Source organism: Megascapheus bottae, chromosome 7, assembly GCF_031878675.1.
Source record: "Megascapheus bottae isolate mThoBot1 chromosome 7, mThoBot2.hap1, whole genome shotgun sequence".
NCBI lineage: Eukaryota > Metazoa > Chordata > Mammalia > Rodentia > Geomyidae > Megascapheus > Megascapheus bottae.
Genome location: NC_143515.1, coordinates 55,807,826 through 55,832,955, shown reverse-complemented (window position 1 = coordinate 55,832,955; position 25,130 = coordinate 55,807,826). Strand labels below are relative to the sequence as shown.

The 25,130-nt window shown below is 40.1% G+C and overlaps 1 protein-coding gene across 3 annotated transcripts in view; it reads left to right on the top strand.

Annotated features, from left to right (window-relative positions):
• The first annotated feature begins 2,274 nt into the window (after window positions 1-2,274).
• Window positions 2,275-25,130, top strand: part of Eml4 (EMAP like 4) — a 100,668-nt gene continuing 77,812 nt past the window's right edge. For all 3 annotated transcript variants that reach the window (XM_090337062.1, XM_090337061.1, XM_090337060.1), the window contains exon 1: window positions 2,275-2,569. In XM_090337062.1, the coding sequence (XP_090193188.1) occupies window positions 2,545-2,569 (25 nt within the window). In that variant the 5' untranslated portion in view covers window positions 2,275-2,544. The remainder of the gene's footprint in view (window positions 2,570-25,130) is intronic.

Sequence of the window (25,130 nt, the reverse complement as noted above, 5' to 3'; positions counted from 1 at the left end):
GGCATGAGCCACTGGCTTGCCCTCTTTCTGAATGACTATTTGTTGTATTTTTCCTGCTTAAGTTTGTTTTTTGTTGTTGTTGTTTGTTTTTTGCCAGCCCTGGGGCTTGAACTCAGGGCTGGAGCACTGTCCTTGGGCTTTCTCAAGGCTAAAGCTCTACCACTTGAGCCACAGCACCACTTCCAGCTTTTTCTATGTGTGTGTTACGGAGGAATCAAACCCAGGTCTTCATGCATGCCAGGAAAGCACTCTACCACTAAGGCCAACTCCCTGCCCCTGCTTAATTTTGTTTTGTTTTTATATACACTTTTGGTTGGTTTCACTAGTTAGAATGACTATGGATAAGCTTGATAAAAATCAAAGTAATAAAACAGAGGCAGATTTATCATGAATAAAGCCAAAGCTCCAGATCTCCTCATGCATGAGTTTTATCCAAATCTGTTCAGGAAGATGTGTCCTCCCACTGCAATCTTCTCTTGGTCAGATTTCTGTTTGTGTCAGGAAGCACTGAAATGACTCTGAGTATCTTGGGCATATGATTAAGGGAAAGTCAAGTTGAGGATACATTTAATTTCAAGCTCAATGAGACATAGTTATGTGCATGTTGGTCATTTCCATTTAGTTAAGCTATTACTAGCTATCTTTGTACAGCAATAGATTTCAGGAATGCTCCTACAGCCTACTGTAGTGACTCACCTGGCATGCTATCATGAATTGCAAGGCTAGAAGATGTAATGTGGACATATGACTGGCACTGAAGTATGTGAGTAATGTGGGAGAAATGAGGATTGCAACATAGGGAGCCAGAAGCTAGTGTAGGGGAAAATTCTTCCAATCATTAGAGATGTACATTGTAATTGGAGAATTCTGTTTTCATTGATGTCAAGCCAAAACAAGATATTGTCTCTTGTCAGAAGTCTACTCAGTACTGAGTATGTTTGAAATCTACCATATTTTTTCTTTTTAAATGGGAATCATGAAATAAAGTTGATCAGAATGCCTACAATATTATGCACAGCCTACATGTGTGAACAACTACTAGTTTTATTCCAACTAATAATAATAAAAGATTGATCTACCAGGCTAGAAAAAATATTATCTTCCTATCTTTTTTTTTTTTGTCAGTAGTGGGGATTGATTCAGGGCCTGGGCACTGTCCCTGAGCTCTTTCACTCAATAGCAATCTACCACCATAAGCCACAGCTACATTTGCACTTTGCAACACTTCTCTCCAACTAGCACTGCACAGCCAACTCCCAGAAAGCCTTGGAAAGAAGGAAAACAGAGTTCGGGAGTAAAGAGAAAGATGAAGAACTTACATGTTTCTGCTATGAATCTAGCCCTCAAATTTGCAAATGGCATAAGGTGAAGTTTAAATAAATTAGGTAATTTTATGGAACTGGGCTTAGAACGCAAGCTCCATCGTTTGCAATAACCCCTGTTGTGGGTTCCCGGCATACAATCCTACAGCTGGCCATATACTGGTTCCTTTGGACCCCTGGTGGAAAGCGCATGAGAAAGAAGGTCTGGTTTTAGCTTTCCAATCACTAAGCTCCATGACTCTGAGCAGGTCATGTGCACTCAAAGACTCAACATTCTTCCTCTGAAGAAGAGGTTGGAGCACAGAACCCAGGGGCTCACGGCCTATAATTCTAGGTACTGGGGAGGCTGAGCTCTAGGGATTATGGTTCAAAGCCAGCCTGGGCAGTGAACTCTGTGATACTCTTTATCTCCAATTAACCATCAAAAAGCCTGAAGCAGAGTAGTGGAGCAAGCGGTAGAGCACCAGTCTTAAGCAAAAGAGCTCTGGGGACAGCGCCCTGGCGCTGAGTTCAAGCCGTGGGACCGGCGCAAACAGAACTCCTGGGTGTAGTCTGGCTCTGAAATTCCTTGCTTGGGTTCTGGAACGGGCCACTGTGGTAAAGCTGGTCAAGCTTCGCCCTTGATTTATTTCTCACCTGGGACAGAATTCTTCACGCTCTTGAGTATCCCAAGCTTCAGGCTACCCATGACTCTCACCCGTTTAGATACAGATGCCATTCAGAGCTTCCAGGCCCGAGGCAGGCCCAGTACGCAGGCGCAGCTCCCAGCCCAACGCGAGGCGGGCGGACGCCCAAGCCCGGCAAGGTGAGGGGAGGAGCCGGAAAGACCCCGCCTCCGGGGCTGGTCACGTGGGAGGCGGAGTCGGAAGCGTGACGGCGTGCGCTGAGGCGGGGCGATGGCTGCGCGCGGGCGCAGGGGGCGGGACGCGGCACTCGCGGCGGTAGACGGGGAGGGAGGCTGAGCCCTCCGAGGAGCTGCGCGGCTCTCAAACCTGACTGGGAAGTGGCTGGGACGCCCGCGGCTGACTGACCGACCCGGAGCGAACGGACGGACAGACGGACACAGGCACGCACACACGCACGAACGAACCGAAGAGCAAACGACCGAAGCCGGGGCCGACGTAGAGGACGAGCGGGTCGGGTTTAGCAGCGGCCCCTCTGTGGGTCTGCTGAATGAAGTGCCCGCCCCGCTGAGCGCGGAGCCCGGCGCTTTCCCGTCAAGATGGACGGTTTCGCCGGCAGTCTCGGTGAGTCCGGGCGGCGGGAGTCGTGCTTCCCGCGCGCACGCAGGGAGCTTTGTTCCCTTCACACGCGGCCCGGGCCCGGCCCGCCGCTCTGCCCCTCGGGGTGGCCGCAGCTCCCACACAGCACATGTGCCCCGCGAGGCCGCCGCCCCTCCTCCGGCCGGGGAGGGGGGGGACGGCGGCCCCTCCCCCACGCCGGCCCGTGGAGCCAGACCCTCCATTCTTCCCCGGGTCCCCGGGCCGTGCGGGGCTCTCCTTCTGCAGAAGCAGCGACCCCTTCTCTGAGACCCCAGCATCCCACCGATGCACGGCTTTCCCCACCGATCTCCCTTCGGGATCCCCGATTCCTTTTGAGGGTACAGCATTTTTCTCTTTTCCACATGTTGAGCCTTCGTGCAGGATTGGCACAGCCCCTTCTCCACACAGAGGATCTTTTTTAGGGTTGGAACCCCCAATTCCTCTTCTGGAAGTGGGCAGTCAGTCCTCCCTCCCTAGCCTCGATCTTCACTTGAAATGTGGAGAGTTCTTTTCAGTATCCCCCCCCCAGTACATAACAAACTTTCCTTCACTTCCCCCCACCCCCCGCGTCTCTGAACATGTTGCGGTGGTGGAGAGATCAGAGCATTGAAGAAGCTTCGTTTGATTAATCCAGGAAAGGAAGAGGTGCATCTGTGTTGGGGGACCCTCTTTGAGAGTGAACGCAGAAGTATTTCTGGCTCTCCATGCATGCTGGGGGGAAGGAATCCTGCCCAACGAATCCATAGGAAAGGGGGCCTCTGTCGGCAAAGAAAGGATTCTCCATTTTTGGAGTATGTTGGCTTTGTGGAGTGGAGAAAGGAAAGAAGTTACTAAGTCAGCTGAAGTGTATTTTCAGTGTTAAGACTTCCACCAGAATAAAGGTAGTAAATTTTGCAACCAGATGGGCTGATACCTAATGCCCAGTAACCTGGCTCCGAAATTACTATTCTTTGAGGCTATTGGAATCTGCTCACTGTAAAGGTTGAACTCAACTGTTGGATGGTGAGACAGTTTCTGCATTGACTGATATTGGAGTTATGTGATACCTGCTGCTGGATTTGTGTTTTAATTATTACATGTGTAGGTAGCTTGTGCATATTAGTTGCCTTTCTTTTTTGCCCTTAATGATAAATCCTTACTTGGTTAATGTTTGTGGATCAGTGAACGATCTGGGAATAAGCCATATTTTAATTGTCTACACAAAATTGGAATTAGGTGTTTTTAAGATCTAAAAGTAAATAAATAGATCATTGAGCTCATTGTAGTTATTAAATACCGAGGCTCATGATTTTGGTTTTGACTTACCTTCCTTTTCCTCCCTCCCTTCCTCCCCCTCTTCTTTCCTTCCTTCCTCCCCAACCCCCTCTTTCTCTTTCTTTTCTTTCTGCCAGTCCTGGGGCTTGAACTCAGGGCTGGAGCTCTGTCCTTGGGCTTTCTCAAGACTAGAGCTCTGCCACTTGAGCTTTTTTTCCAGTCTTCGTGCTTGCTAGACAAGCACTCTACCACTAGGCCAGACTCTGTCCCTTGACTTTTCTTGTTAATTAAAAAAAGTTACTATTACTAGGCTGCTTGGAGAATGGAAAACTGGAAACAGGAGGCAACTTAAGTGTTACTCTTTCCATCTCAAAGGCACCTGCTGTCTCTTACCTAAACGTTAATGTCTTTAATTCCTTATATATTGAAGTTATCTCATTCTTGGGCTCAAGTTGAGAGCCATCAACTTTTCATTGGTTTTCCTTTAGTCTTAAGGCTGTGATAATTCAGTAATTTATGTTGGGATGAACAACTTGTCTTGTATGTCCACAAAAAAGGTAGTTATATATATATATATATATATATGGACAGTAATTGGGCATCTTTTGGGGATGTCTTTTAGATGTGAGCATCTTTCCTATGGTATGTTAATGGTGATCTGCAGAAATATTCCTTTGTACCCCTTTTCTATTGGTTATGAAGAATTCTGTAGAGCTTGTGGAAGCTTAATCTTCTCTCAATGTTTTGAAAGTCTTTCTGCCAGTTGGGACATTTAAAACATTATTTTGAAAAGCCATCTTGTTAAATATGCCTCTTCTTAATCCAGAAGAGACTGAAGAATGACAACAAATTGCAATTTGGAAACCAAATCCCTTTTTACAGAGTTTGATTGCTGGCCCTAATATTGAATTTAAAAAGAGAATTCATTTGATGGCATCCTTTGTGATGTGTGTGTTGTAATCAGTTGATGCCATCTTTTGGGTGGTATGTAGTGAGACTTTTCCCTTTGATCAGGAATAAGGAGTTAATGACATGCCAAAGAGAGTTTGGAACCTATCTCAGTAGAAAGGGAAGGAAATGGTTTTGAGTAATCTTGTGCAGCTACTCTTGATGAAGATGTTTCTCAGTAGAGGCTCTGCTTTCTCTTTATGTCCCCTAGTAAGAGTAAAACTAGGCTCAGTCTTAATTGAAACCTTAAAGGGTTGGGAGTGGGGGAGGGGTGGTGCTGGTATATTTTACTGGTAGCCTTTTAGACAGAGCACTTAGCTCTTGCCAGACTTTTTGTTTCTGTTCCCTGCAGTTTATTAGCCTGGATCTAAGAGTTACATTGATCCTTATTTTATCATCAAGAAAGCTAGTAATATAAAAGCAAGCACTTGTACTCTAGTAGATGTTTAAAAACTTTTTTTTTTTTAACTGAACAGGAATTCAAAACATGTGAAGTTCTTCTGGGGAAAGAAGTATTGAAAACATTTATTTATTCTCAGGGAAGTAAGTGTATGTGTGTTTCCTTTTACATACTAGATTGGTTCTTGAAACATGGTGAAAAAATACATTTTTATAAGCAGAAAAATTGAGTGCTTTATGCACAGTGATTATAGGAAGCTGAGTGTTTAAGGAAATCCTATGGTGAATCATCTTGTAAAGCAGAAAAACTTAAAATTTAAATTGCTATTGGTCAGTGTTTAGATAAGGAAAACACTATTGTGTTCACTTGTAAGGCATCTCATGGCATTCTCACTTTTTAAGTGATTGTACATTTTACATATTTCACATTCAAGTTAGTTGCTTCTTGTATTCCTTTGTTTTACATAAAAGCAAAGGTTTGTTTTGTTTTTCAATCTGCAAATGATGAATTTCAAACAACTTGGCTGGCAGGTGCTTGTACTCTGGAATTCCCTTTTAGGTATAATACCTCTTAGTACATAAATTAGGGTAACTTAAAGAAAAGGCAATCACTTTGGAAACTTACGCAAATTATTTTTATGTGTTGGTTCCACATCACAAATGCACATACACATCTACATGGTACAAATTTTAAATTTCAGGTCAATATTGTAAAAGTGGGAAACTACCAATACAGCTTTTCTTATTGATTTTTGTGAGGCAAGGGTTAGATATATTTCCTGCTTAGTCTTTTTAGCATTTCTTTTACACAATAAAGTTTCAGATTTTAAGACTTACTTTTGAATTAGCATAGATGTTAATGCTTGTATTTTAGAGTATAAAGGAGTTGCAACAAGTAAGTATATAAGCATCATGGCCTTGCTTTATTAAAAGAATGGTGCAGTATACTTATTTTTATTTTAAAATATTTTTGGAGACCAGGTCTTGCCATGGCTATCCTCAAACTCTTAGATTCAAGCCTTCCTTATGCCTTAGTCTCTTAGTAGTAGCCAGAACTACTGGCATATGCCACTAAGTGCAGCAGATTGTTAACTATTAATTCGTCCATAGTATTTAACTATTCAGATGTAGTATTTCTCACCGCTTGCCTCAAAGGGCTCAGTACAACTTTGTTTGGGGAAGGTTGTGGTACTTGAATATAACGCCTGGGCACTGTCCTTCAACTCTTTTGCTCAAAGGTAGCACTCATTTTGATCCACAGTACCACTTCCAGTTTTGAGTGGTTAATTGGAGATAAAGAGTCTCCTGGGGACTTTTCTGCTGGTACTGCTTCAAACCATGATCCTCAGGTCTCAGCCTCCTGAACAGCTAGGATTAGAGTTGTTCACACTTTTAAATTATGTAACTTGGTATGAGTAACAACTTTTTGAGGTGCTGAAGATCTAACCAGGGCTCTGAACATACTAGGCAAGAGTAGTATGGTACATCTGTAACATGTTAACTCACCAATTACATGTTAGGATATTTCTCAGCATGTATGACAAGTATCATAGATGGTAAGTCTGCTGCAGCTATACTTGGTTCCTTAAAGAGAGGAAAAATAAAAGATTTTGTTTTTCCTTTTATGAGGTTACTGCTTGACTTAAATCTAGAGGTGTATATTATTAAACATAAATACCAAAGGGAGAAAGCACCATTTAGAATGCTGTGCATTATGGGATTTCTTAAAGGGTACATTTGGAGTTGTTAAATTTATATCTATGGAGACTGACTTAAATTTTTTTAATTTTTATTTTTTGCTGGTCCTGGGGCTTGAACTCAAGGTCTGTGCTATTTCTGAGTTTGTTTTGCTTAAGGCTAGTCACAACTCTACATCTGGCGCTCTACCAGTTGAGCCACAGCTCTGCTTCCATCTTTTTGCAGGTTAATTGGAGATAAGAGTTCTTAGGACTTTTCTTCCTGGGATTACTTTGAATTAGGATCCTCAGATCTCAGCCTACTGAGTAGCTAGCATTACAAATTTGAGCCAGTTGGGGAAAAGTAATGAGGACCCTAATTGGATAGGACTAAATAAGTTCTTGAAGCCATTATTTTGTTTAGGGCCCTCATTAATTACTCTTCCTAAAGTTGTGTTTAGCTTGTTCATTCATGCTTCTTTACTTTGCCTACTAATGACTAAATAAACAAAAATATAGCCTTGCTTTCATGTCCTTTATTAACATTTAATACTTCCTACTATCTTAATATATTTTGTTCTTCAGGTTTGGTCTTTTCATTCTGTGACTATTCTCTGTACTCTTCAAGGACCAATTCAGATTATTATCAAATTATTTCCTTTTTTTTTTTTTTGGCGGCCAGTCCTGGCCTTGAGCTAGGTGCCTGAGCACTGTCCTTGGACTTTCTCAAGGCTAGAGATCTACCACTTGAGCCTCAGCACCATTTCGGACTTTTTTCTATGTATGTGGTACCATGGAATCAAACCTGGGTCTTCATGCATGCTAGGCAAGCATTCTACCACTAGGCAAATTCCCGGCCCTATTATTTTCTTTTCAAGACATCTTCCAGGGAAGAGTAGCCTAGTGGTAGAGTCCTTGCCTAGCATGCATGAATCCCTGGGTTCAATTCTTTGGTACCACATGCTCAGAAAAAGTGGGAAGTGGTGCTGTGGCTCAAGTGTCAGAGGGCTAGCCTTTGAGCAAAAAGTGGTCAAGGACAGTGCCCAGGCCCTGAGTACAAGCCCCAGAACTGCCCCCCCCCCAAAAAAAAAAAAACCAACAAACAGCCTAGGCTGGGAGTTTGGCCTAGTGGTAAAGTGCTTGCCTAGCATGCATGAAGACCTGGGTTCGATTCCTCTGTACCACAACATAGAAAAAGCCGGAAGTGGTATAGTGGCTCAAGTGGTAGAGCTCTAGCCTTGAGAAAGCCCAAGGACAGTGCTCAGGCCCTGAGTTTCAATCCCCTGTACTGGCCAAAAAAGAGAAAAGGGGGGAAAAAAGCCTAGCAAGACATCTTCCTCGTATGACTCCCCTTATTCTTGCTCAATATGTTTACCCTTAAACACTAAGGGCACTTACTGCTACATAATTTTTTTAAAAAAAGTAATTATAAGTTCACATTAATTGTTAACAAATTTTAAAATTATTGTAATTTCCCAGTTTTTTTTTTTTATTGTCGGGATAAAGTATAGAGGGGTTACAGTTACTTTCGCCAGGTAGTAGGTACATCACTTCTCACACATTGATACACCTTCTAATGTTTTTTTCCCCCATTTCCCTCCCCCCTAATTTCCCAATTTATAAATCAGCTTAAAGCTGAAACTCAGATGTCTTGAAAATCACACAGTAAACTACTCAGGACAAGCTGAAAGTGATGTTATGGATCAAGTGATAGAGCGCTAGCTTTGAACACAAAGAGGCTCAGGGATAGTGCCTAGGCTCTGAGTTCTGGGACTGGTAAAAAGGAAAGGAAAGGGGGAAAAAAAGGAAGAAAGAAAGGGAAGGAGGGAGGGAAGGGAAGGAGAAAAATCTCACAATAGATTATTTCCTCATCCAGTTTGAAAATTTAGGGGACTGCTGGAAGCAGTCAAGGTATATATTATACCTTGAAATCCTAGTTATTCAGGTGGCTGAGCCATAGAGGATCACCATTTGAAACCAGCCTAGATAGAAGAGTCCAGGAGTCTGCATCTCCAGTTATTCAGCAAAAAGGTTGGGCTAGAGACATGATTCAAGTAGTAAGGTGCCACCCATTAGCAAGCAAGCTGAGCAAGAGTACAAATGCAATACTGACCAAAAAAAAGAAAATTTAAAGTTCTGATGTAAAAATTCACAACCTAAACAACCTTCACTTTCACATCTTATTTTATAAAGAGAATAACATTTGAAGCCGGGTGCAGTGGCTCATGCCTATAAGCCTAGCTACTCAGGATCTGAGGAGCAAGGTTCAAAGCCAGCCCAGGCACAAAAGTACCTGAGATTCTTATCTCCAATTAACCTCTAGAAAATGGGAAATGGGGCTTGGCCCAAGGGCAGGGTGGTAGCCTTGAGCTGAAGAGCTCAGGGACAGTACCCAGGCCAAGTTAAAGTCCCATGACCCACAAAAAAGGAAAAGAAAATAACATTTGAAGGCCCATTTTTTTAAAAAAAATTTTAACACTGATTTTTACATCATATTTCATATGTCATGTTCAACAAGTATTAAAGAAGGGAATCTATATATGCAATCACTAGCACATAGATTTTAGAACATAATTAAAATTAAGCTGAGGGTTTGTATGTCATAAATACATATTAATCTATATAATAAAACTTTGTCTATAGAGTATATATCCTATCATATATTTTTATGTCTATGTAGTTACGTTTATATCTCCAAGACTATGTCCATAACCTTGGGTACCCAAATATTGAGTCATCACTCTTGTACTGTTGGGATCTCATATCCACATATTAAGGATACCATGTGTGCAGGCCAAACAATTCTTATATAATCTCAACTAAAATGTTGATTTATTTAAAACATTCATTTTACTATGTTATCATCTCTAGTATTACTTGAAATGAGTGAGAATGTTTCCAGTCTTGTTGAGAATCTGATAAAGAACTCTGTTCTAGAGTAGTGTTTTCAAATGTAAGTCATGTGCATAACCTGTTCATGGGTTTTTAAATCTTTATTAATTGTCAATCAATATTTTAATGAGAAAAGGAAGAAGAAATATTAAATAAGTGTCCCACATAATAATGCTTCATGCAACTTTAGTTTCAATTATGTACATTTGCCTTAGATTGTATAGAAGATGCCTTTGTGTGTCACAGTTCAATGAAAGAAATTGTTATTTTTCGTGCCAGTTCTGGGGATTGAACTCAGGACATCCGTGTTTCCCCTGAACTTTTCTGGGCTTGAACTCAGGGCCTGTTCACTGTCCTTGGGCTTTTTTTTTTTTTCCTCAACGCTAGTGGTCTGCCACTTGAACCACAGCATCATTTGTAGCTTTTTTCTGTGTATGTGGTACCTAGGAATCAAACTTGGATCTTTGTGCATGATAGGCAAGCATCTACCACTAGACCAAACTCCTATAGCCCGCCACTGAACTTTTTCTTCTTGTTGTTGGTCATGGGACTTGAACTCTAGGCTTGGGCACTGTCCCAAGCTCTTCAGCTCACATCTAGTGCTCTACAAATCGAGCCACAGCACCAATTTCAGTTTTCTGGTTCTTAATTGGAGATAAGAGTCTCATGGACTTTAGTGCCTGGGCTGGTTTTGAACCTCGATCCTCAGATCTCAGCCTCCTGAGTAGCTGGGATTACAGGCGTGAGCCAGTGTGCCTGGTGGTATGTAGTTGTTTTTTGGTTTTTTTTTGTTTTTTTTAAATAATGGGATAGGTTATGTTATTTGCTGAATGATGGTTTGAGTTCTTAATGAAGTAGTCTTTGTCTCGCTGAAAGTGCTACTAGATTATTCTAGTCTTGTATGTACTTCAAACCATTGCTCTTAAAGTGGACACTTAGTATACCTAAAGGATATGGGAGGATAGCCAAAAGTTGTAGCCTGTATTTCTGTGATTTTTTTTTTGTGCCTGTAATAAGGATTGGTTCAGACACAAATCAATAGATGCTACATCTAGGTGAGTATTTGATGAGGAACAGAATGTATGATCTTAAAAATTTCTCCCCACTCTGTTCTTGTTAGTTTCAGAGGAGAAAATAGTAGTTCTGTACAGTAATTTGTTAGAGAACTTACTGAATGCATGATCAAACTCTATAACTAGTGTGTTCCTCTAGGTGCGATGCCTTGAGCAGTATACATCACTTATTTTCCAGCTATGAATACATAGCTTGAATCTAATCATGGAGAAACTTTGATCTCCAAATGGGGAACATCCTATTTAATATGGATATGTATAGATATATATGTATGCACATGTGTATATACATACACATATATATATACATATATGTGTACATACATAGAAAATATGTGTAAACAAAGGCCATGGAAACATTCAGAATTAAAGAGCTTAGAGACATCAAATTAAATAGATGATTCTAAACTAGACCATGTATTTAGAGAAATATATAATAATGAATAGTTTGTGTTTTACTTATATAATCCTAGCTATTAGGAAGCAAAGGTAATAAGTAGGATTAAGATCTGAAGCTGGCTCAATCTGAAAAACAATCGAAAAGCAAAGCACTAGGACATAGCCCAAGTGGCAAAGCACTTGACAGCACTAGCAAATATGAGACCTTGAGTTCAATTTTGAATACTGAAGGAGGAAAAACAAAAAATAGTGTTTCTGGTTGATTTGGAAAAATTAAGAGTATATGTGGTAGATTAAAGTATTATATCAATGTTTGATTTCGTGAAGTTGATGGCTATACTAAATTATGTATCAAGAGTATTTTGTTCTTGGGAAGTACACAGTGAAGTTGTTAGTACAAAAGGTCTATGATGCAAGTAACTTAAGTGACTAAGAAAAAAGTGTGTGCTTTATTCTTAACATACGTATGCATAAGTTAGCATATACATAAGCACTTATGATAGGTGAATGCAAATAAAGTAGACAGTATAAAAGTAGGGGAGGGACTGGGAATTTGGCTTAGTTGTAAGAGTGCTTGCCTAGCATGCACGAAGACCCAGGCTCGATTCCTGTACAAAAGCTGGAAATGGTGTTGTGGCTCAAGTGGTAGAGTTCTAGCCTTGAGAAAGCCCCAGGACAGTGCTTAGGCCCTGAGCTCAAGTCCAGGACTGGCAAAAAAAAAAAAAAAAAAAAGTAGATAAACTTAGCAAAACCTTTATGCATTTTTGTACTAATCTTGTTCTTGAAGCTTTTCTGTAAGCCTGACAGTCTAAAATACAACATTAAAAAATTATATGAACTTAGCATTATATTCTATAATACAATATTTGTAAATTATGTAATCATTTTCTCTTGAAGAAATCAAGGCAAACTTTTGGAATATAGTTGTGGCTCTGGCTGGTTATTGGCAACTCATGCCTCTAATCCTAGATTGTTAGGAGGCTGAGATCTGAGGAAGAAAGGCAAGAAAGGTCTATGAAACTGTATCTCCAGTTAACTACCAAAAAGCCAGAAACAGAGCTTTGGCTTAAGTGGTAGAGCCTTATACACTAAAGCTCAGGGATAGCAACTAGACCTTTAGTTCAAGCCCTACAATAACAACCCCAAACCCCCCTGTGCCTACTAAGAATATGTATGTATCAAGAGATTTCTTCTCATCCTCAGGCCTCAATCTGGGCTAGAGGTAGTTGTAGTTCAAATACTGCTGGCAGACATGTTTTATTTGGCCCCTATAAGATATTTTTTAAATTGGGAAATTCACATGAGGTCTAGGTCATTGGTTTCTTTTTTTTTTTTTTTTTTTTTTTTGCCAGTCCTGAGCTTGAGCTCAGGGCCTGAGCATTGTCCTTGGACTTTCTCAAGGCTAGAGCTCTACCACTTGAGCCTCAGCACTACTTCCGGCTTTTTTCTATGTATGTGGTACCAAGGAATCGAACCCGGGTCTTCATGCATGCTAGGCAAGCACTTTAACCACTAGGCCAAATTCCTGGCCCCATTGGTTTCTTTTGAAAAATGAAATCATCTGCCACTCTCAGACCATTCATTAAATGGTGTGGCCTCAGTCCCTACCTTAAATCCGGATTGTTTTACTTACTTTATTGACTGGTGAGGCTTGTGTAAGCTCATATTTGCAAATCTTTCTTATAGAGGTGGTGAGGAGGACTTACTTTGCTCTTCTAACAGTTTAAAAATTAAGTTGTTGAATTGGTGCCCTATCATCTGGTACATTTTAATATTTTATTTCCTGAAAACAAGGATATTTCCTGTTTTTATCATACTACCACCAACCAAATCAAGAATTATTGATACATTGCATTGTCTTTCAGATTGCTTAATGTAAACTTTTTTTAAATTTTTTTTTGCCAGTCCTGGGCTTGAACTCAGAACCTGAGCACTGTCCTTGGATTTTCTTAAGGCTAGAGCTCTACCACTTGAGCCACAGCACCACTTCTGCTTTTTTCTATCTATGTGGTACCAAGGAATTGAACCTGGGTCTTTGTGTATGCTATGCAAGCACTCTACTACTAGGCCAAACTCCCAGCACCTAATGTAAACTTTTTAACAAGAAGATCTGATTTAGAATCACTTATAATAGTTATTTGTTACATTTCTCCTCCTCTCCTCCCCTCCCTTCCCCTCCCCTCCCCCTTCTTTTTCTTTCTTCCCTGTCCTGGGGTTTGAACTCAGGGCCTGAACACTGTCCCTGGACTGTCTCAAGGTTACCACTGGAGCCACAGCACTACTTCCAGCTTTTTTCTAAGAATCAAACCTGGGGTCTTTGTATGTGCTAGGCAAACACTCTACTGCTAGGCTAAACTCCATGTCATGTTTCTTTAATCTCTTTCAGTCTGGGACAATTATTTTGATGTATGGGTTTCATGATCTGAACACTTTGGAACATTTTGAGCCAGTTGTTTTGTAGAATTTGGTGTTTCCTCTTGACTAGGTTCAAGTTACTCTTCTTGGGCAGAAATGCCACAGACTTGAAGTTGTATTTGTGTCACAAAATTTTTATTTCTACTACTGTGATGTCTATTTCCATTATTTGCTTAAGTTCTCTACTATAAAATGACTTTTTTCTAACTTTGTAGTTAATAAGTATTTCATAGGAGGTATTTTGAAACTATGTGAATGCTCTGTTCTGTATCAGACCCTTTATTGGTTTATTTATATCTGTATAAGGTCTGGTTTCCTGTTTTTTATTCAATGAGCTATAATTCATTAATTTTGTTTTATTTTTTGATGGTACTGGGGTCTGAATTTAGTGCTCCATCACTTGGTTAACTCTCTCATCCCTTTTTTGCATTGATTATTTCTGAGAGTCTTACTTACTTCACTGGAGGCCAGCTTGGATAGTGATCCTTCTTTTGTGCTTCCCTGCATTGTAGGCTGACAGGCATGCACTACTGTATCTAGCCATGTAGTTCCCTCAGGAGCTTTTGATGAAGATGGAATCTCACAACCTTTTTATGCTCTTCCCCAATCTCTACCCCCCAAGTCACTAAGTTTATTGGCTTGAGTGAAGTGACCGTGTCTGTCTTACATTTTTCTTTATTTTAAAAATAATAGATGGGGCCGGAGCAAGCGGGGCCTGAGCTAGAAAGGGGGCCTAGCCGGGCCGGAGCGAGCGGGGCCAGAAAGAGAAAGGGGCCAAAAAAAATAAAAAATAAAAAATAAAAAAAATAAAAATAATAGATGGAAGGACCAGGCTCAGTGGCTTATGTCTGTAATTAGGAAATTAAGATTAGGAGGATAGTGGTTCCAGGCTGGCCAGGGCAAAAAATGTTCTCAAGATCCCATCTCAACAACAAAAAAACCCTGGGTATGTGGGGTTAGGGTGTAGTTCAGTTGCAAGGTGCCTGCTTAACAATTGCAATGCCCTGGGTTTGATCCCCACTACCAAAAAAAGAGAAGACCCTCCTCATCTCCCCCCCGCCAAAAAAAGCCCGATTTGATGGTATATACTTATAATCCTAGCCATGAGGGAAACAAAAGGGAGAAAGGCTTGTCGTTTGAGGCTGGTCTTGTGGGGGGGGGGCAAAAAACAAAAATCCTTACAAGATCCTATCTGAAAAATAAGTATCTAATGATAATAAATAGCTAAAAATTACTAACCCTTCACCCCCAAAAGAAGTAGAGTATTTGCCTAGCATTCATGAGGCCCTGAATTCAAATTTCAGTACTACTGAAGAGAGAAAACAGCATTAGTGAAAAATTTGAAAATTTATATTTCTATCAGATATACAGTTTTGCTTTATATTTCTCAAATGTGCTTTAGTTACTTTTCCGTGGCTACCATAACTAATTGCCACAGAGTAGGTGGCTTGAGCAACATACATTTATTTTCCCACAGTTACAGAATCTGGAGCGCTAAAGTCACGGTACTTTGCAGTTTTACTTTCTCCTAAAGCCTCTCTCCAACCTGCTGCTGACTTCGTTCTCATGATCCATGTGCATACACATCCCTAATGTCTATGTGTTTAATAACCTCTTTAAGGGTCTTGTCTTTAATATAGTCACATTCTGAGATTCAGTGGTTTAGGACTTCTCATATTTGTGAGAGGGAGTGGACACATTTACCCCAAAACATCGTGCGCGCGCACGCGCGTGCGTGCGTGCGTGTGTGTGTGTGTGTGTGTGTACATACATGTGTGTACATACATGTGTGTACCTGAAGATCTCAGTTCAGAGCCACCCTGGCAGACAAATCTGAAAATCTTACTTGTATTTAACCAGCAAAAAGTTGAAACTGGATGGATATGTCAGGTGGTGGAGCACCCCACATGAGCCAGAAAGCTTAGTAAGAACACTAAATTTGGAGATTAAGCTCTTGTATTCCCCCCCCCATCTTTCAATAAAGTATACTGAGCTGATGTATGTGATATGGAGGATATATTAAGCAAAGTCAAATGCCCTATGACGTTTTTTTCTGTGCCAGTACTGAGGCTTGAACTTAGGGCATGGTCACTTTCCCTGAGCTTTTGTGCTAAGGATAACACTCCACCATTTTGAGCCACAGCTCCACTTCTGTTTTTTTGGTGATCAATTAAAGATAAGAATCTCATGTACTTTTCTGTCTGGACTGGCTTTGAACCATGATGTTAGATCTCAGTCTTCTGGATAGCTAGGATTACAGGCGTGAGCTATCAGCACCCAGCTGCAGAATGTCTTTTTCCACTTAAATACTTTGATGATCTTAGCAAGTATAAATACAATTTTTAATACATTGGACGTCTGCTTAATGTAAGCAGTGTGTGTAAAATATAATCTAACTTAGCCTTGTTAACTGAATCGTGATTGTTAGGTGTAGTAGACATGATTCTTGCTATAATACAGCTATGCCTTTCAGAGAAGTATGTGTGGATCTATAGGCTCCATACAATAAATGACTTACCTGAAACAGTTATATTGTAGCTAGATAGTTATAATGGTTTTTCTTATTAAATGTCAGTGTTCTTGCTCATTCCTGTCTTTATTTTAAGATCTCCTTTGAGTTTTATATTTCTTAAAACTCTTCACTGTCACAGTTAAAATTTGAGCGTAATTTCTTGGTATCAGATCTCTGAATAAAGGCTATTTGTGTGCCAGTCCTAAGGGCCTGGGCACTATACCCATGCTTTTATGCTCAAGGCTAAACCCTGTACACTTGAGCCAAAGGTCCATTTCTGACATTCTTAGCAGTTAATTGGAGGTAAGGGTCTCATGGACTTTAATGGCCAGCCTAGCTTTGAACCATGATCCTTTGATCTTAGCCTCCTGAGTAGCTAGGATTATAGGTATGAGCCACCAGTGCCTACCTTGAAGTCATTTTATCGTGGCTTATCTAAAACTATTTAATTAAGATCTATATATTATATTTGATTGTTGTGCCTCTTAATTGTGTAGTCATGTTCCCTTCGCAGTTTTTTTCATTATTATTATTTTTTTTTTTTGTCGGTCATAGGGCTTGAACTCTGGGCCTGGGTGCTGTCCTTGAGCTCTTCAGCTCAAGGCTACGGCCCTACCCCTGAGCCTGGGCATTGTCCCTGAGCTCTTCAACTCAAGGCTACTACTGCCCTACTCCTTGAGCCACAGCCCCACTTCCCATTTTCTTGTGATTAATGGGAGATAAAGAGTCTCACAGACTTTAGTGCCCAGGCTAGCTTGGAACTGTGATACTCAGATCTCAGCTTCTTGAGTAACTAGGAATCTTAGCTATCTCTGTGTGTGCGTGTGTGTGCGCGTGCGTGTGTACATACGTACATGCATACATACATATCTTTGGTGTTATTTATCATGTTTTCAAATTAAGACAATTTAAAATAGAACAACCAGTGCTGATTTAGACATGCCTTAAATTATTTAAATTTTTTTCCATTTTGATTTTAAAGTGACTGGTATTAATCTTTTAAGCAGGCAATTGACACCTTCAATGTGTGTTTTTCCTTTAAACCATTTTTTAGAAAAATGCTTATTATTTACTTCTGGTGATGAATGAAGGTTGATTGATTTTGACTTGGTTGGGACAAGCTGTTGACAACCTTTACCTCATGACATTTTTTTTTTGAAGATTTTATTAACATTGATTTTTTTTTTTTTTGCCAGTCTTGGGCCTTGAACTCAGGGCCTAAGCACTGTCCTTGGGCTTTCTCAAGGCTAGAGCTCTACCACTTGAGCCTCAGCACCATTTCTGGCTTTTTCTATGTGTATGTGGTAGAGGAATCGATCCTGGGTCTTCATGCATGCTAGGCAAGCACTCTACCACTAAGCCAAACTCCTAGCCTGTTAACATTGATTTTTGTTATATTTAACAAACAAGTATTCATGTGGGGATTCTCTGTATACAATCACTGGCATATAGATTTTAGAACATAATTGAAATTAAGCTGAGGGTTTATATGTCATAGATACATATCAATCTATATAATATAACTCTATCTATAGAATATATATCTCATCATATATTTTTATGTCTATGTAGTTATGTTTTTATGTTTCCAAGACCATGTCCATAACCTTGGGTACCCAAATATTGAATCATCACTCTTGTACTGTTGGGATTGCATGTCCACATATTAAGGATGCCATGCACCTTTTGTTCCCTTGGTCTTGACTTATCTTACTCAACATGATTTACTCTTAATTTCATCCACTTCCCAGTGAATGCCATTCTTTTGGCTATGTAGAATTCCATTGTGTGTGTGTGTGTGTGTGTGTGTGTGTGTGTGTGTGTGTATACACACACACACACACACCACATTTTTTGTGTCCATTCATCTGCAGTAGGGCATCTGGGTTGTTTCCATCCTTTGGCTATTGTGAATAGTGCAGAGATGAACATGGCTTAGCAGGTGTCCTTATCATATCCTGGGTTATGATGCTCAGGATTCTATGCCCAGGAGTGGCATGGTAGTGCCTTCCAGAGTGGCTGAACTAGTTTACATTCCCACCAGCAGTTTAGGGTTCCTCTTTCTCCACAACCCTGGCCTGCATTTGTCCTTGTCTGAGTTCAGAATGTTGGCCATTCTAATTGGGGTAAGGTGGTATCTTAGGGTTGTTTTTATTTGCATTTCCTTTATGACCATGGATGATCATTTTCTTATGTTTTTCTGCCATTTTAACCTCTTCTTTCGATAAGTCTCTCTTTAGTTCCCTTGCCTATTTAGTTATCTGATTTTGACTTGGTTGGGTCAAGCTGTTGACAACCTTTACCTCATGACATTTATTTATTTATTTTTAAAGAATTTATTAATGTTGATTTTTACATCATATTTTAAATGACAAGTTTAACATATAAGTGTTCAAGGAGGGAATCTCTATTTACAATCACTGGGACTTAGTATTTAGAACTTAATCACAATTAGGCTAAGGGTTTGTATGTTATAGAAATAAGACATTATGTCTGTTGACAACCTTTATCTCATGACATTTATTTTTAAAAAACCCTTCTCTAATTAATTATACTTGTTTGTGGTACAAATAATGATTTCTCAATTTTTAGGACATAATATTGTTGATTATTTTAAATAAGATGGTAAAAAACAACATTTAAAATAATGAAAAATGATTGATGATCAGATAATAAGTTTTGACTGTACATGAACACCAAAACTTTAAAACTCCTTATTGGGCTAAGGTTACACGTTTAAGTCTTACATAGGCTGTTTACCTTCTGGGGCTTCCGGTCCTACATACCAAAGTATATATGATTAAATAGACATATTTTTATTAGCTTATGTTACTTATCCTGTACTAAGTACACTGGAAAACTGATACGTGAGACATTTAAAGTCCCCGTTCTCATGAGGCTTATAATTCTGCAGGGAATTCAGGCATTACTTACTCAGGAAATATTTATTGAATGTTTGGTATGTGCTCAGCAATTTTCTAACTATGGACAGAGCCTTTATGGGTTCATAATGTACTTTTTGGGGAGGAGGGTACTTGTCCTGGGGCTTGAACTCAAGACTTGATTGTTTTCCCTAAGTTTTTGTGCTCAAGGCCAGTGCTGTGCCACTTGAGCCACAGCTCTACTTCTGGCTTTTTAGTGATTAACTGGAGGTAAGAGTCTCATGGACTTTCCTGTCTAGGCTGACATTGAACCACATTCCTTGGATCTCAGACTGCTGAGTAGCTGGTATTACAGGCATAAACCACCAGCATGCCATTGTTATACAGAATAAGAGAATTGTATTGAAGTATGGAAAGCTCTGAGAATATGGAAGGTAACCTTAAATCTTTATCATCAAGTCTTTTTTGTTTAAATCTTTGTTTTTCTGTAAGCAGAAAAATAGAGATCAAGTCACAATGTCCCTTCTAGAAAATAACAGATTAGTCATGGAGCTTACTTTAGTTGCAGTTTTCATCTTTTAAGTAGGCCATAGACAACTGTGCCCTCCTAATGCCATTTTGATTTAATGTGGGTTCAATGACATCTGTCCTCTTTGTTAACAATATAAGTGGTAATTTTCTATGATAATTGCTCTAGGAATCTTGGCTATCTGTATATGCTTACTTTAAGAGTGAATGATTTGACTGGGCACAGTGATGTATACCTGTAACATTCAAGATACTGAAGCAGGAAGATTGTGAGTCTATGGCCCCCCCCCAAGATAAAAAAGATATTCATTAATGCCATAATGTATACGTTATATTAATACACTTGACTTACATGGCTAACACCAGATGGAGCTAGATAAAAGGCACTTATTAAGGTATGAATTCAAGAACTGTCAGACAATTTACATAATCTTTTTCTTTATTTGTATATATGTGTATGTATGTATACATGTTCACATGCATGTGTGTTGGTCCTGGGGCTTGAATTCAGGGCCTGGGGTTGCCCCTGAGCTTTTTTTAGCTCAAGGCTGGCATTCTACTGTTTTGAGTCATAGCTCCAAGTCCAGCTTTTTGCTGATTAATTGGAGATAAGAATCATGGGTTTTCTTGCCTGTTCTGGCTTTAAACCATGATCCTTAGAATTGAGCTACTTAAGTAGCTAGGATTATAGGTGTGAGCTACCCAGTGCCTGCTACTTTTATTTATTTTTTTGTTTTATATATATATATAATTTTTTTTTTTGCCAGTCCTGGGGCTTGAACTCTGGGTCTGGGCACTGCCCCGAGCCTCTTTGTGCTTAGGGCTAGCACTCTACCACTTGAGCTACAACTCCACTTCTAATCTTTTCTGAATAGTTATTGGAGATGAGGGTCTTGTGGACTTTTCTGCTCAGGCTGGCTTCCAACTACAATCTTCTGATCTCAGCCCCCTGAGTATCTAAGATTACAGGCATGAGCTACTGGCACAACCTAGCTACTACTTTGGTTCTTTAAAAAAGAACCAATGTCAATTTAATATCCTGTAAAAGTATCCTTAAAGTTAACAGTGAAATAAACTTTTTATTACAATCTTTATCTGTGCATTAAGATAATAATAGAGGTCAAGCATCTCTAATCCAGAAATCTTCAGTGTTCTAAAATCCAGAACGCTGAGCTCCATAATACCCTAACGTTTTCAGATTTTGAATGTTTTGGATTTTTTTTTTTTTTTTTTGGTTGGTTGTAGGGCTTGAACGCTGGGTTTGGGCATTGTCTCTTGAGTTCTTCAGCTTAAGGCTAGCACTCTACCACTTGAGCCACAGCACTACTTCAGTTTTCTAGTGGTTAATTAGAGATAGTCTCAGGGATGTTTGTGCCTGGGCTGGTTTTGAACTCTGATCCTCAGATCCCAGCCTTCTAAGTAGCTAGGATTACAGGTGGGAGTCACCAGTACCTGGCTGCTATTTTTGTTGTTGGTGGTGGTTGTGGGGCTTGAACTCTGGGCCTGGGCACTGTACTTGAGCTCTTCAGCTCAAGGCTAATGCTTTACCACTTGAGCCACAGCGCCATTTCTGATTTTTCTGGTGGTTAATTGGATAAGAGTCTCGTAGACTTTAGTGTCCAGGCTTGCTTTGAACCATGATCCTCAGATCTCAGCCTCCTGAGTAGCTAGGATTACAGGTGTGAGCCACCAGAGCCCAGCTGTATGATGTCCTTTATAGTTAATTTTTGTATATGATACAAAAGGTGGTCCTCCTCCTCCTCCTCCTCCTCCTCCTCCTCCTCCTCCTCCTCCTCCTCTTCCTCCTCCTCCTCCTCCTCCTCCTCCTGTCCTAGGGCTTGAACTCAAGGCCTGAGCACTGTCCTTGGGTTTTCTCAAGGCTAGAGCTTTACCACCTGAGCCACAGCACCACTTCTGGCTTTTTCTATGTATGTGGTACCGAGAAATTGAACCCAGGTCTTGTGCATGCTAGGCAAGCACTCCTACCACTAAGCCATCTTCTCAACATACAGGTTCTTTTTTTGTTGGTCCGATTCTGGGCCTGAGCGCTGTCCCTGAGCTCTTCAGCTGAAGGCTACCACCTTACCCCTTGAGCCATAGTGCCACTTCCTGTTTTCTAGTGGTTAATTGGCAATGAGTCTCATGGTCTTTAATGCCTGGGCTGACTTTGAACCAAAATCCTCAGATCTTAGCCTCCTGAGTAGCTAGGACTACAGGCATGAGCCACCATGCCTGGCTCACATGTTATTTCTTTTTTTTTTTTTTTTTTTTTTTTTGCCAGTCCTGGGCTTGAGCTCAGGGCCTGAGCACTGTCCTTGGACTTTCTCAGGGCTAGAGCTCTACCACTTGAGCCTCAGCACCACTTCCGGCTTTTTTCTATGTATGTGGTACCGAGGAATCGAACCCGGGTCTTCATGCATGCTAGGCAAGCACTTTAACCACTAGGCCAAACTCCCAGCCCCTCACATGTTATTTCTTAAGAGACTGAATTTTAATGTATTACTTCATTGAGATTTGTGCCAGTTTTTGGTTAATTGTTACCTCCTTGATTATGTTTGATTCAAGATGACTCATTTTTCAAGGAACTTCATTGAAACAGAGCATATTTACTATATGAGTCCTAGACAAAATGGAGATTCTTGAGTTTTTCCTCCCTCAGACTTTATTTTACAAAAGTTAATTATTGTTTAGTAACCAACTTCTCTCTAGAACCTAGTACTTCATTAATCAGATGTTACAACATCAGTTACTACTTTTTCATGGCAAGCAAATGTATCATGAATGTAGGGATTCACTCATTAATGTATTTGGGTGAAGATATTTACCTTTTGAGAACAGGATTAAGGAAATAAAAGCATGACCTAACATCTAACACATACTGTTTAAACTCTGATAATAGCAGAATTTGACAACAGAATACAAATTTAAAGAGAAGCCAGAAGAGCCTGTCACAGTCATCAGCAAATCTAGACCCTGTAACTTGTCTATAGGGATGTTCAATTCGGTGGGCCTCCTCTGCATACACTCAATCTGGAACTCAGTGACAAGATTATAGGCCTGTCTTGTGCATCTAGTTTTCAAACAAAATGTTGGGTTATAGCTAGAATGAGAAATGGAGAGGTGGTCTTGATTATAATGCAGTTATTTTGTTCCTTCTTTTTATAAATTAGAGCCCAAAGAAATACCTGTCACATTACTAATATCTCAACCGCTACCTAAATTGGGAGGCAAGTGTTCTGGAATAGACTGGGGTAGTCTTATTTGCCAGTCAACGTTTGCAAAGATACATTTAAAACATCTACTACTGAATAATAGGGATTACAAATGAAAACACCTAGCAGTTAATCAAAACTAAGTCTTCAGAACAAAGGAAGGAAAGTAGAAACTCAAGATAAATTGTAATCTCTTTAGTAAATGAATAATTTAAAATATCTAGAAAATGTATTTTATAGCAATGCCTTATTTATTTAACCTTAAGGCTAGTGCTCTACCACTTGAGCCACTCACTGTGTCACTTTCATTTTCTGGTGATTAATTGGAGATAAGAGTCTCACAGACTTTGTGCCGGCTGGCTCTGAACCATGATCCTCAGATCTCAGCTTCCTGAGTAACTAGGATTACAGGCATGAGCCACCAGTTCCTGACTTGAGTTTTTTTTTGTTTTTTTTTGGTCAGTTGTGGGACTTGACTCTGGGTCTGGGCGCTGTCCCTGAGCTCTTCAGCTCAAGGCTAATGTCCTACCCTTGAGCCACAACATCACTTCTGGTTTTCTGGTGGTTAATTGGAGATTAGAGTTTCATTGACTTTAGTGCCTGGGCTGGCTTTGAACCTTGATCCTCAGATCTCAGCCTCCTTAGTAGTGTTTTGGCAGTTCAGAAGGTAATGAATAGCAACTGTTAGTTGTGTCATTTAAGTGTATTGTTTAAGTGTTGTGCACTCCTTTAGCCTAGGATGGTAGTTGTTAAGTGTTGTGCACTCCTTTAGCTGAGGATAGTAGTTGTTGGGGGCTCTTGAGTCATCATACCTGGATATATATCCTGGCTTCCGCAGCTACTCTTTTATCCTGGTGAAAATTAATCTTTCACTCCCTTATTTTTAAAGTGTGGATAATACTATAGGTATCTTGCTTATTTATTTGATGTCAGGATTAAGTTGTTGAGCTATTAGTGACATTAGTGGAATTTTAGGCACCAATTTCCTACAGAGTAGGGGGTGAATGGAAAATAAAAGTCCAAACAACTGTAGTTTACTCCTACCAGCGCTTCTTGTGGGTGACAAAGGGAGCCCGACTTAAACATGAAAAAAATTTTACATGAGCTTTTTTTAGTTAGCCAAAATATGAATATATTTATATCTTGAGGGCAAATGACCAATGGATAGGTCAAAGTAGGAGTGAGAACATGTAGAATGTCCTCTTCAGATAGCAGGTGATACGCACTGTACAGCAAAGTGTACAAAGAAATATTAGTATTTAACTGAAGAAGACACTTGTTAGAATGAACTCCTTTTTAGGAGGTAAAGAATAAGGATACTAATTTAGGGAGAGAATATTTCTGCATTAAATCTATTTTTTTTCTCTAAAGAGAAAATTGGGGGGATGGGAAGATGACCTAGTGGTAGAGTGCCTGCCTAGCATGCACAAAGCCCTGGGTTCAATTCCTTGATGCCACATACACAGAAAAGGCTGGAAATGGTTCTGTGGCTCAAGTGGTAGAGTTTTAGCCTTGAGAAATCCTAAGCATTATGCTCAGGTCCTGAGTTCAAGCCCCAGGACTGGCAAAAAAAAAAGAGAGAGAAAAAATAAGGATACATTATAAAAGTATGTATACAAGGTAAAGTTGAAAACTGCAACAGAATTGTGAAGATTTGAAGTAGTTACTGCAGTTAGTGGTTATTGATAAGAGGTTAAGGGATTAAGATGAATTTAGTAACTAGCGGTTACTGTTTTGTGTACAGGTTCAATGATAATCTCTCTGCAGCACTCAGCAGCTATAATATAAAGACAGGAAAAGTGGACCCTAGATTTATCTGCTATGGAGGTAGCAGGGAGAATGGATAGTGGTATGGGAATTGTGATGGGAAAAGAGAGGAAAACATGAAAAGAGTTTGTGTGTGGTACTCCAAGATAATGAGAGCTTGTTTGGTTTTTGTTGGTGTTTGGTTTTTGGTTGGTCTGGGGCTTGAATTCAGGGTCTGGATGCTGTTTCTGAGCTCTTTTGCTCAAACGCTAGTGCTCTACCACTTTTGAGTTTTCTGGCGGTTAATTGGAGATGAGTTTCATGGACTTTCCTGTCTGGGCAGGCTTTGAGCTGTGAACCTCAGATATTAGGTGCCTAAGTAGTTAGAAGATAATGAGGTGTTTTGGGTTTTTTTTTGTATTTTATTGTCAGGGTGATATATAGAGTTGTTACAGTTACATTCATCAGATAGTGGGTATATTACTTCTTGAACATAGGGTATCTATCCCCATGTTTTTTCTCCCACTTTCCCTTCTCCCACACCCAAGATAATGAGTTTTAAATCTTCAGATGAGTAGTTGTGATAACATGACATGTATGGCCTTTTTTT